Source organism: Dermacentor albipictus, chromosome 1 (genome assembly GCF_038994185.2).
Source record: "Dermacentor albipictus isolate Rhodes 1998 colony chromosome 1, USDA_Dalb.pri_finalv2, whole genome shotgun sequence".
NCBI lineage: Eukaryota > Metazoa > Arthropoda > Arachnida > Ixodida > Ixodidae > Dermacentor > Dermacentor albipictus.
Window position 1 is genome coordinate 325,144,559 of NC_091821.1, and position 19,163 is coordinate 325,163,721.

General features: G+C 46.8%; 2 protein-coding genes across 8 annotated transcripts in view; one reads left to right on the forward strand and one right to left on the reverse strand.

The window, feature by feature from the left end:
* LOC135908830 (putative pseudouridine transporter) overlaps positions 1–7,059 on the forward strand; it is a 47,765-nt gene extending 40,706 nt beyond the window's left edge. For all 5 annotated transcript variants that reach the window (XM_065440665.1, XM_065440673.1, XM_065440683.1 and 2 more), the window contains 2 exons: positions 3,213–3,393; positions 6,771–7,059. In XM_065440665.1, coding sequence (XP_065296737.1) covers positions 3,213–3,393; positions 6,771–6,787 — 198 coding nt within the window. In that variant the 3' untranslated portion in view covers positions 6,788–7,059. The remainder of the gene's footprint in view (positions 1–3,212; positions 3,394–6,770) is intronic.
* Positions 7,060–9,300: 2,241 nt separating this feature from the next.
* The window catches only part of LOC135909143 (phosphate-regulating neutral endopeptidase PHEX-like), a 220,270-nt gene continuing 210,407 nt past the window's right edge, over positions 9,301–19,163 (reverse strand). For all 3 annotated transcript variants that reach the window (XM_065440968.1, XM_065440978.1, XM_065440985.1), the window contains one exon: positions 9,301–9,697. In XM_065440968.1, the coding sequence (XP_065297040.1) occupies positions 9,416–9,697 (282 nt within the window). In that variant the 3' untranslated portion in view covers positions 9,301–9,415. The remainder of the gene's footprint in view (positions 9,698–19,163) is intronic.

The window sequence follows — 19,163 nt, forward strand, 5'->3', positions numbered from 1 at the left end:
CCGTGTAAACTGCAGTAAGCATTCGCTTACTAATTAGGTTAACAAACATAGCGTCATGCTCGCACAGGCAAACATGAACAGGGGCGCGATTTTCTAGCGATGCTTTTACAGCGAAAGCTGTATATGACTAACATTCCGCGGTTTTTCGGCGTCCGGCACCAGAAAAAATCATGTGGGCCGATCCTGGTGCTAGTGCAGATAGGGTGCGAGCTCAATGGCACGTACCCCTGTGGGTTCGGGAGCCTGTAGCGTGCCTTTGAACTATTCTTGTCGCACGTACAAGGAGCGCCGGAGGGAACAGCAATGAGAATGTAAACGGCGCCGGCGCGAAACGACACAGTCCATCACTGGATGGAGATGAAGAAAGAAGTGTTCGCCATGATCAGTTAACTGGGCAAACCCATCGCTTTCCTCACAATGTCTTCATCCGAGATGCACAGGGATTGGCTGACCGAGCTCCTGGAACGCCTCAGAGTGCAGGGCGACGACGGGGTGCGGAGATCGATAGAGGACATGCATTACCTGACAGAACGGAACTGTGGAACAACGACCCGGTGTCGTGCGCCATCTACGCCAACAAACTGTTCGACGTGATCCTGAACTTTCTGAAAGACAACAAGGTTTCTCCGTTCAAGGCGTACAACATTGTGCACTTCTTCAAGCGGGTGGAATTTCAGCAGAGAGGAAGTGCGCGAGCCCACATTCTAATGTGACTGAACGACGCGCCGAACGAGGAATTGAGCATGAATATTCCCGAGACGACCAGCATGGCCAAGTTTCTCATTGCACTAGAGACGTCGGTTCTGCAACGGGAGTGGTAGCAGATCCACCAGTACACACACACGTGCCTCAAGAAGAACAAGGAGGAGTGCCGGTTTGGCACACCGTTTATGCCCAGCACGAGAACGGTGGGGATCGTTCCGTTCCCGCCCACCGAGAGCCCGAACGGAATGTACAAGCACAAGGCGCTCAAGGCCAAGTTTCGAGAAATGCAAGCGGCTCCTGACAACCACCCCACTCTGTGAAGATGGAACGGCAGCGAAAGCAGTTTGCTTTTCGCTTGAAAGCTTTGACTGTCGCCAGCTTTCGCTGCCATTCCATCTTCACAGAGGGAAATGGTCCTAATTTTTTTTCCGTTGCTATTCCCTTTCGCGCTTTTCGCTCTTCGCCAGTGATCAGAGCAATACTCCGCACGCGTCACCAGCGAGATCAGCCGGCCGTAAACGGTACACGATAAGTGTTGCATAGAACAGAGCAGAATGCATCGCTTCTAATCGCCGGCCAGACCTTCATCACGCCGGTAGCGGGGAGCGAACGCTTTGTGCTGCTTCTCACTTCACTATGTCTCCGAAAGATCGATTACGTGAACTGCAGAACTAAAGCTGGGAAGGCAGTGTGCATGAATTTAACAGCCACTTCGGCTGGCATCCACAGCATACACAGAATCCACAGCGTCCACTTCTTAGCATCCACAGCAGACTGCCTTCAAGATACGGCGCCTGGGTCGTGTATGCCGTCAGCCACGCGGACAGACATGCGCAGCCACGGCCGGGCTAATGGAGACGCGTGCCCTTCTTTCCCCTGCCCTTAGACCGCGGGAAGGCGGCGCACATCATGCCCCCATGCTTTTCGGCTCACCTTCGCACGCTTTTCCTCGCATCGACGGCATACTGTGATCTTAACGCATGTGGACATGTGAGCGACGGTAGAATTTCGCTTGGATTGCCATATGAGTGCAATAAACATAGTGCACCGAGACCTCTGTGCTGCCTCTGCACAGAATGCAACAATTTTACAGGCACTCATTGTAATCTTCACTGCCATAACTCCTTAAGGGTGTGTCAAGGGTGCTTTTTCGGTCCTTGTAAGGGTGTTTCAAATATATTGAGTGTGAGTTCGTGTTTCAAAGGGTGTCAATTGTTTTTCTGAGCGAGCTTGGCTAGAATAGTTTTCTTTCTCATCGTGCAACAAGTAAATAAAGCCGTCAGAGGCGGATTGTTCAGCCAGTAAACGTTTTCCATTGTCTGCCTGGTCTTACAGTGCCTTCTTCGTGTATACATTTGTGGAAGCCGGCGCGAAGAGGCAGCCGCGGTGGCCACAGTTTATCTAGGCCTGCCAGCTATGGTGCCGCAAGATCTCGGGAGCGGCAGCTACCGCGCCCACTCAGGTCGAGCGCGCTGGCGTGTTTTTTTCTTGCGCTACTTGCTCGTGAGCCGTCTTCTTCTTCCCCGGCTCCAGAGGCGCAAGTCGCGCCGCTACACATCCGTATGCGCTATACTAGTCTCTAAGAGGCCCGCTTTTCACGCGACATTGGCACCAAGAGTGAAGTTGCGGCATGAGAACTGTTCTGTTATTACTTTATGAAAAGCGGGGAGGAAGGGAATGTTCGGAGGGGACCGCGCCTTGGGCTAGCCTTTTGAGAGCGCGTTGGTACCGCTCACTGTGGTGCCTTTTTGTAGAATTGTGTGTGCGCAATCTGTAAAGAGAGAGAAAAAAAGAAAGACAAATGACACCTAGCAACGACTTTGGCTAGCCTGAATTTTCTACAAGCGCATACACTCGAGTTTTAGAGAACACTTCAATGAACTTGCGCGAGTATATAAAGATTGAGAATGATTTTCAGCCTCGGGCTTTCTGTTCCTTTTGATTGGCCCTGTTCGCACATGCACAGCACAGTATGCGCATGCATGTTTCAAGCTGCCCGCTGAGGCCGCAAGAAGATTCATTGTTCTCTTAATTTCCGCGGTTCGTAGGTTTGTACCTATGAAAGTGCAGAAATGTAAGCTTCGAGAGCTACTGTGAAGCTCCGCTTTCATGCAGTTAATTTTATTTGTGGCCTGGAATCAGGAAATTGAGCGTACACAAGTTTGTAGTCACAGGCGTCAGATGTACTGAACGACAGGTAATTTTCTATAGTACGATACGCTGTAGTAGTGTAGCGTAAGACATATTATTGAAGACCCGTGACGGGCAGAAGTTTACTTACAAATATTATAAATATCGATTGCAACATAAAATGTGCGGTGATATTTTACTCGAGTTACGTCAGAGCAAGAGAATTGCTTTCACTTTGCTCGTGCGGTGTTTTCGTCTCGTATGTTTACTGCGGTTTGTTGAGTCTAGTATATTTAGCGTGATGTCAGCGTAATGAGACAGCCTCTCTGGCATTACATAAGCGCTGACATAATCTCCCGTACTACATCGTGGTGCAGGAGCGCTCTCGCATGCTGGCCACGTTCGCGCTGTGCGACTCCTCCAACGTGGGCGTGGCGGGCACCATCGCGAGCTTGCTGAGCATGCTGTGTCCGCGCAGGAGTGAGCTGTTCGCCAGCGTCGTGGGGTACGCGTTCTTCTCCAGCTTAGCTACGTCGGTGCTCGCCGCCTGCGTTGCCGGTAAGAGAATTGCGCCTTCGAAATTCAGCGGTCAGATAGCAGCAGCACGAGGATGTCTTAAGGAACACTGAAGAAAAGTGTTGAGCTAGCTAAGCTACATAGAAGTGTGAATTACGCATTATGAAATAGTAACCAGTTTTTGTCGAGAAGAGCGCTTTCAGTATGCTAGAAAGATCGCGTAAGGAGAATGAATTTGTTTAACCGGAAGGCTCAGATAAGGCGTTCAACAAAAGGAGTAGCGCATAAGACAGAAACATTTATAAAACAGAACAGACGTGTGCCGTCTGTCGTCTATTTTGTCTCCCTTCCCGTCTACTGTGCGGCTCGCCATCTTGAACGCAAACTGCAACTTCACACTGTCGGGCAAGTCATCCAACGGGGAGTACCACTGCAGTGCTAATTGGCACCATGTTCGATAAACGGAGTCAGAAAAAATATATAATTATATTGTACCGCAGCACTTGGGCGCCAGTTCTGTGCCAGCACGGAGGAAGAGGCTGACGTTCGTGTGTGTCTAGCTCTGTCGGTTTTTCGAGCTGTGGCTGCCTTGTGTTAGTGACCCGTTTCCAGACGTCGTGCCCACATTGCGGATACAAACACACCTGTTACAATATATATATACTGTGAGTGCGAAGCCAGGCTATAGGGCCAACTTTGCAGAATCACAAGTTCCATGCAGCTGCGCTTTGAGAGTTGAGGCGTTTTGTTAGCTTTGGTCTTTGCAAAGAACGCAATATGGTTTGTGCGAAGCCTCTCCCAAGCCACGCACTCCTGACGAAAAGCCGCTTCCTGACGGGAGGGTGGCGTACAATCGTCTTACAAACTGCTCGGTATCCTGCGGGAGACTTGCGCCACGCTCGTACCGCAGCAGTACCGGGCGCCCGATCACTGGGTGCCCCAACTCGGTCTAAGCTCGAGACACCCACAAGGTCTTTGTAGAGCTAGGCAGTTAAAGAGAAAATATTCTAATCCTGTGCACTTGGAGGAGTCTATCTTAATTTATGTTTATGAAGGGTGATTGAATAGTGTAGTTTGCCGAATCGAATCGAATGCGAATGTTCGAGTAAAGCGACCTTCATATATAGAATCACGCAAATCAATTCTGCTGAAGCCTGCAAGGTGGAGGAAATTCCGCTTTCTTCGGAATTTGAAACTATTTGATATTTGATTAGATGTAAGTGAAAAGGAAAAAAAATTGTCATCCACCTCATAGTAACACGAAGCTAAAGAAGATACCCATGCGGGTTTCTCAGAAGCAAAGCCTTGCATTTAAAAGAAAAGTCGCCCTAGGCCGGGATTTGAAGCCGGGACCAATGCCTTCCCGGGGCGCCTGCACTCTACCCTTTGAGCTAACTGAGAGGCTTTGTTTCTGAGAAACCCATACGGGTTTCCTATAAAGCTTCGTGCTACAATTCAGGTGGATGACAATTTTTCCCTTTCACGTGTATCGAATCAAATATTTCTACATTCTGAACAAAGCAAATGCATAAAGAAGGCGTTGAATCAGTTCGGCAAAAAAAGCTAATTTGCGTTGTTTGATACACGCACGAGGGTGAATCATAAAGTCTGTGCTCCTATTTTTATTAGCCAAAATAAGGCACGTACAGGGAATTCCAAATATATGTATTATTCTACGTACCTTACACAACTTTTTGCACACAGTCTCCACACCGATCCGCTTTCACCGTTGCATCCACGCGGGAAATGTTGTCGTCACTCAGCGACGCACGCGGCCACCTCGAACGCTCATTGTCATTCAAGTCTTCATGGTCTTTTGCGAACTCACAACACTACACCCCTTACACTTCTCAAAGTGAAGCACCTTTCCCCATACGTGGACTGCATTTCCCTATGGATTTCGATGGGCGTTCTTCCCTTGCTTCATAGAAAACAAATCACACTTCGTTGCTCGTACGCCGTGGACGTGTGAAGCACAACAGCCATCTTCGACGATTGACAGCAGCGCCGTGCCGCGGGGCTACCGGCCGTTAAGGCCGGGCCGGTCCAAGAAAGGTCCACCACTGGGGATGGATGTGTTGCCTTCGCATTTGCAGTCATAATATAGCTAAAAGAAATAGGGACAAAGACTTTCTGATTTGCCCTTGTATCAAACGTTTAACAACGGGATATCAGGTCCATTTGAAAGCTTATAAATGAGAGAAAAATCTGAATGGTAATCGCACCTTGTGCACAACGACAGTGACAATAATGAATAAAAGGAACCGCATGTCACCACATGCGCGCATTAGTGTTTTGTTCTTTGAAGCAGCTAAGTGTAGTTCTACGGCAACGGACATAATACTAAATGAATCGAAACATGGCTCGATATTGGTCAAAGGATATATTGATTTGCCTGAATCGAAGCAACATAGAAGTAGGCATGCTTTTACCGGAAATTATAGCGTAGAAGTGGTCTCTTCGATACGTCTGCTCAGGAACTGGGGCCAAAGGTTTTCATTCCCATGTGCATGATGTATGCATTGGCCGATCAGCTTCTCTAATAATATGCCCAGCTTCAAGATTAACTGACATTTTCTCTTACAAATAATTCTAGCGAATAAAATATTTAGTATAATAAATAGTAAGCCAATCCGCATATGTCACCTACAGGGGGGGCGTCCCAGGTTTTATTTGACTGCTTTAGCTCAGCACCGTTTATGGTCTGTCCCATTCACATTCTAAACACTCAGAAGTATCATCCAGAAAGCAAAGCCCGTATTCAGGAAAAAACAAAAACATTTACGCTAAAATTGTTGCTAAGAAGAGATTTCAGCCATTCCTGATGGTGGACACATAAGGGGCAAAAGTGGCGCTGGCCAATGGGAAGGAGCACTTACGAACAAAAGGCTTCGTGAATTCAGCCCCCGGTTTTTACGTCTTATTTTAAGCTATGCTACAAGACGTAGCACAGAACTGCGTTCATTCATTGCTCATTTTCCTTTTTGCTATAAGCGCTTGCCACAATGATACGAGCGACGCAAAACAACAAACAAACCAAGTGGACCAGATCCTCACGTATACCGCTCAATCGTCGGCTTAGTGGGCTCTTAGTCGCACCGTTGCCAGCATTTCGCTTTCCACTGCCGGAATAATCGTTGTGCGCAAGCGCAGTAGAGTTGCCATTGAGCAGCTGTGCGCAGCCTACTGAAGCGCGCGCGTCTCAGCAAATAGGACTGTAAGCGCCGAGCTAAAAAGCTCGGCGCTTACAGTCCTATTTGCTCAGACGCGCGTGCTTCAGTAGGCTTACAGTGTTTACTGCCTTTGCACTTCTCGCCTTGAAAAATGTCATGTCGTGTGCGCCTTTTGATTATGATACTCGCAGTGTCATAATTTTCATCTCTTTGCGCTGAGTAAGTGCTCTTATCGCTTCATTGCAGGCTGCTTGACCCGATGACAACGTTTTGAAGAAACTGCCAACGCTGCCCTTTGGCCTTCTTTTTCATTCTTCATTACTGTGCAGGAAATGTATTCGACCATGCTGATACAACATAAGAAAACTTTGTGTTCTATATTGCCCTAAGTTCCAAGGGACGAAATATTCGGAAAAATGCGAACTGAATTGAAGCTTTGTTCTTCGTCGACTTATAGCCGGTAAACTATTCCACGGCACGACAAAAACCAGGCTTGCAGCCTCCATTATAATACGCTTATATACTTCCTCTTGTACTACTTCGTTGTGTGTTTGACTTTATAAAGCATAGATAGTGTCATTCTGGTACTGTCTGAAGCTGCGCCTATAGCGTTGCAATTCCGAAGCAGGCCAGCTACTCCCCTTGCCCTGTTTCCTCTGGATTCGCCACTCCTTAGTTGACCTTTGTTTTTGGTTTAGTGTGTTTCTCCGCCAGGCCTGCTGTATAGCTTTTACGGCCCCACCACATGGGCGCGGTCATCTTTGAACACGCGACCACGTCGCCATTTAGTGCCTTCTGGCTTTCCCTTCCCATAGCAAACGACGCGCTGAATAAATGAAGAAAAACATGGTTTTCGCTTTCCGAGTGAATTATTATGCGGCGCTGATGCAACGCTTTCAACCACAAGCGCAAATAGAAACGTTAGTGCTCGTGTTAGTTTACGCACGACCTTATCTTAACTCGATGGCGGTGAGCGACTGCACCCAGTCGGCGCGAGTACGTCCTTCGATGAAGCAATACCTTATTACGCGTACTTCTTTTGGTTATGTTTTTCTCGTAACAGCAGACAGCTTTTGCCAGCTGAGTACTGCGTAATCCGCCATGACAGTGGTTATGTGCTAGCAATCTGCCGACAATATTGCTTTCCGTGCCATCAAAAATCCCTGTCCGTCGTCTTCACTGCCTTTCGCAACCATCGGTTTTTCTGAATGCGCAAGACCCGGAGATGCATAGCCAGCGAGAAGAGTTAGAGGTACATGAAGGTTTGCGCTCTTTACTGCGGTTTTGTTTTTACCTGATGGGCCACAACGTTCAGTCACTAGGATATTGAAAAGGATAGAAGTAATTAAAATTTTGCTTTCAAAGTGCCTTGGCGTTTTGCACTTTAACGAAACTACGGTCGGCTATGGACATTTCGTTATGCTTTACGTACTGAGCACAATTTTGCAATGAAAGAAGACCTTTTAAATTTCTGCTTTTGCGTATTTACACAAGGTACCTCGGGTTACACCAAAGACGTTCGCCGCCAGTCAGGTCATGCGCATCCCCATCGTTTTAAGTTCAACGAAGAACTTCCAGCGCCGGAAGTCGATCCTTAAGTCCACTGCCGCACCTTTACAGCCGCTTACCTGCGCGACCCATCCCTTTGATCAGGTCGGAATCGACCTTTACGGTCCGCTTTCTTGTACCGGTGCTGGTAACCACTGGATTATCGTTGCAGTAGACCATCTCACACGCAATGCAGAAACTGCTGCACTCGCATCTGCAGCTGCTCAAGACGTTGCATAATTCGTACTGCGACATTATGTTCTCCGTCACGTAGCCCCCCGGGGACTCCTTGATGGTCGAGGCCACGCTTTTCTATTTGAAGTCGCAACGTTACTTCCCAAGGAGTGCCATACCATCCACCGTACCATTAGCTCATACCACCGGCCGACTAACGGGTTGACGGAGCCTTTCAACCATACTCTTGGCGACGTGCTAGCCCTTTACGTCACGTCCGACAATCCCAACTGGGACGGTGTGCTTCTCTTCGTCCCGTTCGCCTACAATTGCCCGTGAAGCAGCCGGTGCACTTAGAATAAATAAGAAGAAATTAGAATATTGCCACTCCAGCCACCACTGGTTTCTGCCCGTTTTTTTAACTGTACGGCCGCGAACCTTCTTGCACCATTGATACAATTCTGACCTACCAGCCCAACTCATAGGAATGTGTTCCTGTATCCCCAGCTGCGTGGCATACTCAAAAATGCAGACAGCTCGCCCGTTGCCTAAGGACCACAGATTAGCGAAGAAACACGCCTTGTTAAGCAAATGTACGCGGAGCGCTGTGGAAGGCTGCACAACGGTAACGCCAGCCCACCCGATTTGTCGCGCCCCCTTTAGGCGCGTGGGACAGGACAAATGAAAGGAATGGAACGAAGGAAGCGCTGGTTGTAAACTACAAGCACCTAGACGAAGCGCTGCGACTGACAGCCAGCGCATCGTCCATTCAGTTCCTTCCCTTTGTCCCGCGCCATGCGCCGCTATTCCATTTGCAATTCGATTCCGAGCCGCGCAGCTGCATTATGATGCAGACGGGTAGCACGACCAATCCTGCATTGAGCCTTCGTGCACATTAAACTATTCCAAGTGGTAAAAATTATTCTAGAGCTTCCACTGTACAGCGACTCTTAGGTATCTCTGGCGTCGCTTCGGGACGCCACTCCCCACCAACCAACCACTCGACGCTCCGAAGCGGCAGTCACTTCATATCTGCGCGGTCAAAGGCCGCGATGGTCAACTATAATTTTATTTGCCGTCAAAACGGACAGCAGATCAATTACACTCATAAATAGAAGCTTATCGCATGGTGGTATAGCCTCCTTTATCGCGGTGCCCAGTCGGTCGCGTCACGCGAAGGCGCAGTCTTCGCGCCGGCGCATGGCGGCGGTGGGCGTGCAGTTGAAGGCTGCGAGAAAGTTCTCCTGGACGAGCAGCGGTGCGATGCACCGCTTGTACATGTCCGAGTGCACGGCCTGCCGACGCTGGTCCCTCTCGGCCTCGCCAGGTGGGCCCTGGCTGTTGCACCACTTGAAGCACGAGCTCACGTAGAACAGCTGCTCGTTGGTGAAGGGCGCGATCCCCGACGGAGCGCGCGGCGGAAGCCGGCGCTTGAAGGCCGTCGCGGCCACCTGCGCGAGTTCGTGCGCGCGGCACGGCGGCGGTCGCTTTCGAGAACCCGACACGAGTAGGCAAACCACGCTGGTCGCAGATCGCGCGTAGACATTTGCGCTGAATGACCATCCCTGTTGTCTTCTCCATACTTATTTCACATTATAATGCACAATTCCTATCTAAAAAGCGTGAACATGGATTCCGAAATGTCTCACCGAGTTTCTTCTGTCCACCGTTAAAAAGTAAATGAAAAAGGCGATCATTCAAATTTATTAATCTATAAAAAGCACTGTAAGTTACCCCCATAAAGGCAACTGCGTCGCTATGTTACCTTAAATATTGGCAACAGTCACTTCTAATTCACTTCACTTTTCGTCAGCCTTAAAGTTAACATCAGTCAGAGTAAAACTTTTGACGAGCGCACTGAAAACTGTGGCGCCAGGTGTCAGGTTACATAACATGTATAACATGACGGCGGAGAAATTGCCTGAATTATTATTAGAGCTGCCCATGTAAAATTGACCATGTTCTTGTGAATTTTCTCAATACGTTAGTCTTGAAAATCTATAGAAACGATGCCAACAGATGGCGCAGAAACCACAACACACAGAATAAGACATGCAGAGAGAGAGAGAGAGAGAGAGAGAGAGAGAGAGAGAGAGAGAGAGAGATGCTTTATCTACTCGCCCAAGCTTGCAGCTTAGCAAACTTTAAGAATGATCTTGTCTCCAAGCCTGGCGAAAAATAACCGCAACATCCACGTCAGTGCTCCTGTTTCTTTCACGTAAAACAATATAATGCCGGTTATCTTTCAGTGTGAACACGTGCGCCTTAAAAAACGTTACTCTGACTTGAGTACTACGCCGCGCACCAAAAAAATAAACACTTCAACACAAATTTTCACTCTTCTGATGGAAGAAGTGCATTTAAATTTGCGCACCAGTTAGCTCGCTGTATGAACAAAACCACCTAATGAGCGAAGGAATTAATGAAGCCGATAATACAGGTGAAGTCACCATTTCTTTCTTTCCTTATGAAGCCAAAGATCACAAATACGTCTAACTCACAAAGCCACGGCAGTCTATCGAACGAATATGCGAGCCACTCGCAGAAGCCAAATGGCTAAATGAGATCATATACGCAGAACTTAACATTTTTTGGAAAGCCAACAAATCACTCCATTCTTTCCGAGAATGATTCGTAAAAAAAAAAAAAGAAAAAAATGCTTTCTTCTGCGCGCTTCTATCACCTCTTCTAAATTAGGAATTAGTTCTTTTTTTATTTTCTCATTGGAACTGTAATTTCTGATAGCACCACCCGCTATAGGTTGATTTAGCATAAGCCTGGTTGGTGGCTTATTATTATTATTATTATTTGGCGGCAGCGGCGTAGAATACTAACGTTATAGCGAGCACACAGTTCCGACATCCGTTGATTTCAAGGCTGGCCTCACTAATTACTTGGTTAGTTGTACCAAGTCCAGGCGACTGCGGGGTGGATTGGGAGTCGACTAATAAGCCAGACGAAGCCCCGCGCTTAACCACCGGCGCAAATGTAACCCGCTTGCGGGACGACGTACGCGGCACTGAGTCATTACTGAACGCCATTTTCAGCATGTTCTGTCGACGCATCTCTAAGGGGTCGTTTTTCACTGGCAGACATCATCTGCCATGTCCCCTAGCAATTACGCTTACACCACGGCCTAGCGAGGTTGTGAAAAAAAAAAAAAATATCCGCGGTAGTATGTATCGCGCGCATGTGAAATTTTCTCTTATTATTTCCTTCGGTACGTCATTAGTATAGCTCGTCAATAAACGCTCGCGCCAACCGAGCAAGCTTTGACGGAATAAGTCACTCCTGTTCTGCCAGTGGTATGCAGAATCACGCGTTGCACACTGCGGTGCCTAAAGGCACATCAACCTAAGGCGAAGTTCTAGAGACATTCTGCAGCTTAGCTCATAGTCATTCTTAAAGGAACAGGCTTCTCGGAGTCCTGTCTACTACCGGTTCAAGTGTTCAACGCTACAAGTTTTGGAGGCTTCATGCGGGGTTAGTGTGCATAGAGATTTCCCTGCGATGTCGTTCTTTCTTTCTTTTTCTAAAATTTTCTGCTTTGCAAGGCAGTGAAAGTCAGCACACAATAATATTTGTTGTAACGGTTGCGCTCGTCTGCATCGTCTCACCTTGATTTCTTTTGTCTTGTTTTGCACATTATTTCTTGATTCCCATCACAAACATCGAAATGAAAACTTCAGTGAAAGCACGAAGCTCTATTTCAATGGAAAGTATGGTTTCACAAAAAGAGGTGCGACAGTCTACAACACGAAAGCTCCTCATGTCCGTATGGCTAAAAGGTTGCTTGCAGAGGAACAGCTGTGCATTGTTCTTTTTTTATTTTTTTAGTAGGGGGGGGGGGGAGGAGGCTGTAGTTTCCATTTACATTGTATTTTGTCTCTCATCAATTAAAAATACTTTTCCATTACTTCGCTATTGCATCCTTCACCCCTGAGCTTTGTGATCGTTATTAGGTATAGGCTGCAAGATTTCCTTAGGCTGAGCTTTCTTAGCCTACTATTTCTATATTTCTATACTTTGCCAATGGATCCCACTGCCGCATTGGCATGGTGGCAATTACGTTTTGCTGCTCACGTCCGATGCCCGCTGTTGTGGATTCGATTCTCAGGCATAATGACCGCCTTCCAGATAGGGTGCGATGCAAAAATTTTAGTTTGGCGAGCTTTCCGTGCATGTTCGAGGTTCTCGAGGTAGTCGTAAATAATAAAATTACTCCTAGTATACTGTTTCCATCATTGCATTGGCGTCTTGCTTTTGAATGTTAACACAATCGAGTCAATGAACTAATCGCGAATTTCACCGCTATGTGAGGGCGTATACACGGGGCCCTATAACGTAGAGCTATTCCAAACGTCTTTATTCCATTTTTGCGATCAGGCCTCCACGATTAGTAAACGTGTTTTGGGCCAGCCCCTCGTCACATGCCTGTCACACGACTTCAGGAAAACCGTGATAGCTACCCATCTTCTGATATGACGTCTACGCACTGATCACGCACGATTAGACTGCAATATATATAATATTATTTCCGATTCTGAGGTCAAAAGCTTTAGGCCTGCGCCAACTTCCCCTGTATGTGACGAAACGTCACAAGACCATGAAAACTCACCTCGTCATAGGGACGTGTACACATTAAAAATACACTATATGCCGTACGAAATTGAAGTTTTTAATGGAAAGCTGGAAACTGCCCAGTTCCGAAATGAATAGGAGATGGCTGCCTACCGATCACTCTGGTTATGGCTACTCGAATCTGCTGGGGAGAATGGTTTATTTGTGTATAATATTTTTTTTTTGCGTGGCAGTGTAATGTTGTCGAGCCCTTTAAGCATTTTCAACACATCACTCTGCCAAATTTCCTTCGTTGAGGATCTGTTGTAGCTGCATTTTTACCCTTCCGTTGTAAGGCACCGCGATGTTCTACCAGACACTGAAAGCTGAGCAAGAACAAGCGGTCCAATCACAGACGTTGGCACCACCCTCCTCATCAGGTTATCTATTTTCACTGCACTAGACCGACCCCACTGAAGCACTCTCAACTTCTGCATGCTCCTCGCCTTTGGTCAGCAAATTAAATAAGAAAACCTGTCAAGTAAGGCAATGCTATTCGGTTTGAAAGCAAACAAAAGTGACATCCTATAATCAAGGAGAGCAATTGATTGGGCTGTTCAGACAACACTGCGAGTAACCGCCCTGTGCTTGCGGTCAGCGGTAGCGTAAATTTAACGTTAGGAGACTGGAATAAAAAGAGATTGGAATAGTTTACGTTATAGGGCCCTCGATCTTTATTATAACGCATTTTCTTTAAGTGAAAAAATTCGTGTGCGAGAAAAAAAAACAAAGAAAGAAGTAGAAGAAAAAAAAGTCATTCACCTTGCTTTAGCACGATGCTAGAAAAGTAACCTGTGTGGTAACGTTATAAAACAATTTTCGCAATTCAAGAACAATTTGTCACGGTCCGTGTGAGTCGAATTCTTGGAGCTGTGCCCGACCGAAGTAGCCGCTCTACCAGTCGAGCCGATCATGAGCCGAGCAGCTGGCAGTTTGAGGACTGATTAATGAGACTTGTTTGTCTGAATTTTTACACCAAATGATCATCAAAGATTTTACCGCGACGCTCAAACCATCTTGGGTGAGTGAATGCGAGTGCCAGACGAAGTACGTTCCATGTGAAATAAGGAGCCTCCCAAATTACTTTAGACATGAAGAATTATGCGTCTCGTGTACATTTCCTGTCAAGGGACTGGCAACTTCAAGAATTACACGAAGGCTGGGTCTAGCGGGACTTTCAGGAAAGCACTGGAACAACACGCGTCAATTCTCAGAAAAAGACATACATGCCAAGCCAGTTTCATCTCCTCGGCCTTGAACAACAAAATCAATAAGGCTGTCCAATAAACACTACTGCAAACAGTCGATATCCGTGCACCCCGGTTAAGAGGCATCTTGACAATTGCGCAACGTTGGGGTGCAGTTTCCCGCCCTAAACTTAAATGTGTGCCACGTGGGTGCTGGAATGCCAACCGAGAGCTATGTTTTTTGATGAAATTCTGCATGGCGACCATCATAAACTTGCTGCTGTCAGTTACGTAAAATTCCTGACAGCCAAAGCAATATGCAGGGGAGGACAGATCGACTGCAGCCTCCTTGTGATACGCCAAACGGGGAAAACTTCTTTTGTCTTAGTTTCTTTTTTTTTTATTGTGACTGAAGAGGCGTCCGATCGTCATTTCAATACTTGTGTATGCTTTTGATTTTTTTAAATTCATGACACGATGGTACCGGGAAATAACGGAAAACAGTCTGTAAGCAATCGATTGGGCTGCTAGCGAAAGACATCCTTCTAAGACATACCGGCAACACCTAGTAAACAACCTCCATTTGTGATTGCGACACGCCTGCATATGAGTTTGAGAAAAGCCTGACAATGGCCCATATTTTGTAACGACAGCTTTTATTTCATACTATTTTGACCCTTTGTCATCGACCATTGTTTAGTAACAGCGATAGAAGTGTTAACGAGACCAAAGCCACAGCAAAGGCCAGTATCGTACAACACTTGCGTGGACGCAAGTGCCGACTTGCATGCAGGCACAAAACTCATCTCATGAGATGAGTTTTGTGCGTGCATACAAGTCGTATCCAAAACAAAAACAAAAAAAACGAAAGAAGAAAGGATAAACTAATATGTGTTTTCTTAATTGTAAAGTTTCATTCAGACTGCTTAAGCGCCTGTCTAACGAGACCCTTTCTTCATTTCACACGTATCCGAACAGAGAGGACCTGAGTTCTTCCACAACTTTCCTCCTTATTTAGGAAGGTACTATATGATTATTTTATGATAGATTGAGGGAAACATTGTTATAATCACAAGGCTGTTTACTTGTGAAGTAAGATTATCCCATTGTACTTCCTAATGTGCGCACACAGCTATACCGTACAGAAAGCCATCTGCAAGGTGCGAAGAGATAGCTGCTCATCTCAGCTACGCCTTCCTACACTCGCGAAAGACCGCTGATCCCCACAAACACGCGAAAATGTTCTCACAGTCATCCCTCCCCCTGCCCTCACTCCTACTACCCCGCCCCCTTCTAATGAAAGAAAGAAGAGGTTGGAAAGAACGTTGCATTCTCTTGTGTTGACATCGTCGCACAGTAAGAAACTCGGACGTCGCACCCGATCGGAGAATCAGACCTAGATACCTATAATGTATTTGGTTTGTTTGTCTTCGAAGACACGTGGGACACTTGGTATAAGCATCACGGATAGAACGCACAAGAACGCAATGAATGATCACAGGGCCACTCGGATGAACAAGGCTGGTCACGTACGGCTTGCTAATCTCAAGTGGTGGGTCGTTTCTTTTGTTTCGAACTTTCTCTACGTGACTACCCGAATAGGAATGCAATGCAACAGGGTTGTAGCACAGCATGCTGATAGACCCCAACACACTTTGTAATGTATGCTGAAGCAAAATGCTTCGAGGCCTGAATTCTAAACGAAGGGAAGATTGACGTTCCGGGAGCGAGCTGTGGTTGTAGTATACGAAGGTGTCCTTGCTTCAGAGTGTTCATTTCCTTCACCGTGATGGTGTCTTCAAAAACGGATACCACATTGTCTGCATTATTACCCGGCGTTGACAAAAATCCTTCCTAACCGAGTTTACGGGATGTACCACTCCCTGCGAAGATATGTGGTGTGTTTGCTTAAAGTAATGCACTTCTTTGTTCGACAAGCATTGTTTCCGAGCGCTAATGTCGCAACAAACGAAATCTTCTGTAGGACCTTCCAGGGCATCTTTTTCTGTTCATGATAGGGAAGAAGCAGGTTCAGAAAAGAAGACGATAGCAGACATAAGGCGTTATACGAGTAGCTTGGACGACGCGGTCACAGCACCGCATTCACCTTCGTATCTGAAGTTTTGTTCTGCATCCCCCACGCAGAGAAGTTCGCTCAATGTTGCCAATTAAAGTGTGCAGAATTGACTCCACGCTGCGCAGTAGTGGCGTAGCCAAAGCCGCACATGTATTTCCAATGAGGTTGAAGATGGGGATGCCCTGGAGTATCCCATTGTTATAGGAAAGCTAGTAAAACTAAATGGGAAAGTGTGCCCTTTAATAGGGGGACAGAAGGGCAGAAAAAAATGGCAAGTGCAATCGTACGGACGCAGAATGGGGTGAAGGTGCGTGCTAGATCAAGGACACGTGTCTGGCTTGCGCCCTTTTCATCCCAGTTCTTTTTTTCTTCTTTGGGTTACTACGCCTCTGTTGCATCTTCTATCCACCCTCTAGTCACATTGCAGGCCTTTAAAAAAAGGTATCAGATTAGCTTAGTTGGCGGATCTTCACAGGTTTGAACCAATATAACAAAAGAGGACACACGAAAGACTATAATTAAAACGAGCCCTCTATAGGGCTGGACTGTTATTTGGCTGCCGTTCACAAAAATGCTGCTAGGGATGCTCTTTATCTTGGGACATGGCAGCTATGTTTCTGTCTTTTTCTTGTGTGGTTGAGTGGTTTAGAATCTTCCTCTTTTCAATTGTAGTGCTTTTTCAAAAACTATTTTCTTGTTCGTATTCTTTTCCTGATTTTGTTACGAATGTGTGCACAATTTGTATTCACATTCTGTTGCTAACCCTTTCATGTGAGCATTGTCTACCAGTTCAGTAAGGGCACAACTGCTTTTTATTGCTTAACATTCTTAGGCGACTCACCCAGGAAATCTGTTTGTCGGTCGGTCGGACCGTCCGTAGCAGTAACACGATGTGCTCAATAAAGAAAAATATAATAAATTGGAACGAATAGTATGGTGGTGGTGAATTTCGAACCAACAAGCTCTCGCTCAGAAGCCGAGTGGTACCCACTGGGCTAAACACCCACGCTTGCAGTAGGCGAATACATCGGAACAAGATGAACATGTTGCACCGCGTGATCTGTGTTGTCGCACAACACAGATAAGCAGTCAATCAGTTTATCAGGATAAGGAGCCATGAGAGGCTGGGTCTGATCGCGACAGGTGATGGTTCGACGCGGACGGATAAGGTGCTAAAGAGCGATAACGGCTTGAAATGGTTGGAAAAGTTCTGATAAGGTTGATAAGGACCGATAAGGGTTGACAAGAGCCACATCATATCCGATAAGGGTGACAACGACCGATAAGAGTTGGGTAATGTCAGATAAGGTTGATAAGGCCAGATAAGGAATGATAAGGGTCAGAGCGATTCTGATAAGATTTATAAAGACAAATAAGGGTTATAAGGATTGGATCAAGTCTGGTAATGTCGATTACAACCAATAAGGGCTGATAGGATCGATAAGGGGTGGATCGAGTCCGATAAGGTTGATAACGACCGTCAATAAGGTTGATTAATCGTCGACTGCTTCGTCAGTCACGGTAAACAATGTACATCGCCTCGTATGCGTGGTGATGAGCAAGTGGGACAGTGCTTACACCTACTTAGACAACGTCAGCAGAGCTTCCACATCTATTTTAGAAAGTAATTAACACAGGAGCAAGACATTCAAGTCATTATCACGAGCTAGGTGAGCATACATTGCGCGGATGCTTTCAGTACCATCTAGAAATATATGTGGACAATAGTGGATGCTTTTCCCTGGAATCAGTTTTGTCATGGTAACATGGTAAGCAATATCAGTCCTTTTAATGGTACTATTTACAAAGTATATATACAAGAACCGACAGCTCGCGACTCAGCTAGAGCCGACAGCTCGAAACTCAGGAGCAGTTCGTCGTTTTCTTCCGCGCGCGCGCGCATCGTCCAAAGGAAAGACGCAATATGCATGTAGAAATTTCACGAATGAAGCCTGTCAAACTTACAGTAAAATTATAATTTCTGTAATTCTGTGATTCCCAATAATTTTTGTGCCAACCACGACAAAGTTGACAAATGCAAAGGCACAGTTACATGAACAAATTCGGTCGTAAAGATTACAGTTTTGCAAAGAAAAAAAAGGGGGCTCCAATATACGTTGTGAAGGTGGTTGGCCAGCGAAGCTGTGATATCAACCGATCCGATAGGCCAATGTGACACAGCCTTGAACCGGGCCCTGCTCAGCCTGAGCACGACGCCCTTATGCATGATGTTGCGGTTACCTTCGTCGCTCATCGTATTCAAGCTGCTCTTCAGGCGTGCTAACTGTGCTCAGACTTCCTATGCCGCTAACAGAACACAAATGAAATCAGTTGCTAGGCGGGTCCCTTTTTTTTTACATACGAAAGTGTAGTTACGCCACTCACTGCTTAGTATGCTACAGTGGCCGGGAAGTGCTACAGTTGCCGCTTCCCGGCAACTGCAGCTTATATAACCGTAACCTTTACCGGGAAATGCTTGCGGCGAACACTTTGCTCAAAGGCGAGCTTTCTGGTTATTTGTGTTTACCTCGCATGGCCGGCGCCGCCGCTGCAGCGAATGCGCGGAGGCGAGCGCCATCTGGTGTTGATGTAAGGAAGCCAGCGGCGCATGCGGCGCGCGCGTCCCGCTGTGACTGGTTGAGTTTTTACCCACGGAAAGGACAAATTCATTGGTGGGGAGGGGGGGGGGGTAAAGTTACAGAGATTCGCTGTAAAAAAAGAAAGAACCATATAGCCGTTCAGCAGACTGTTTTGCAAGAATGCACATAGCGTCGCCATCGCGGACACCATGTCAGATGCTGACCGAAGCTATTATTCTTAAACCACCTACATATAACGATGCCATGCTCACAGAAGTGCTTAATCCAGCGGTTGCAGTATTAGCAACAGACCCCTCCAGTGACATTGCGCGTATGCGTAGCGGTCTAGGCTAAGGAACCAGCGAAACTGCTCAGAGGAAGATTGCTTCGCACTGCTGGAGAAAGTGCGTGAGTAGGTGGCGTGTGCCCCGCCGGGGCCAATGATAGACCGTAA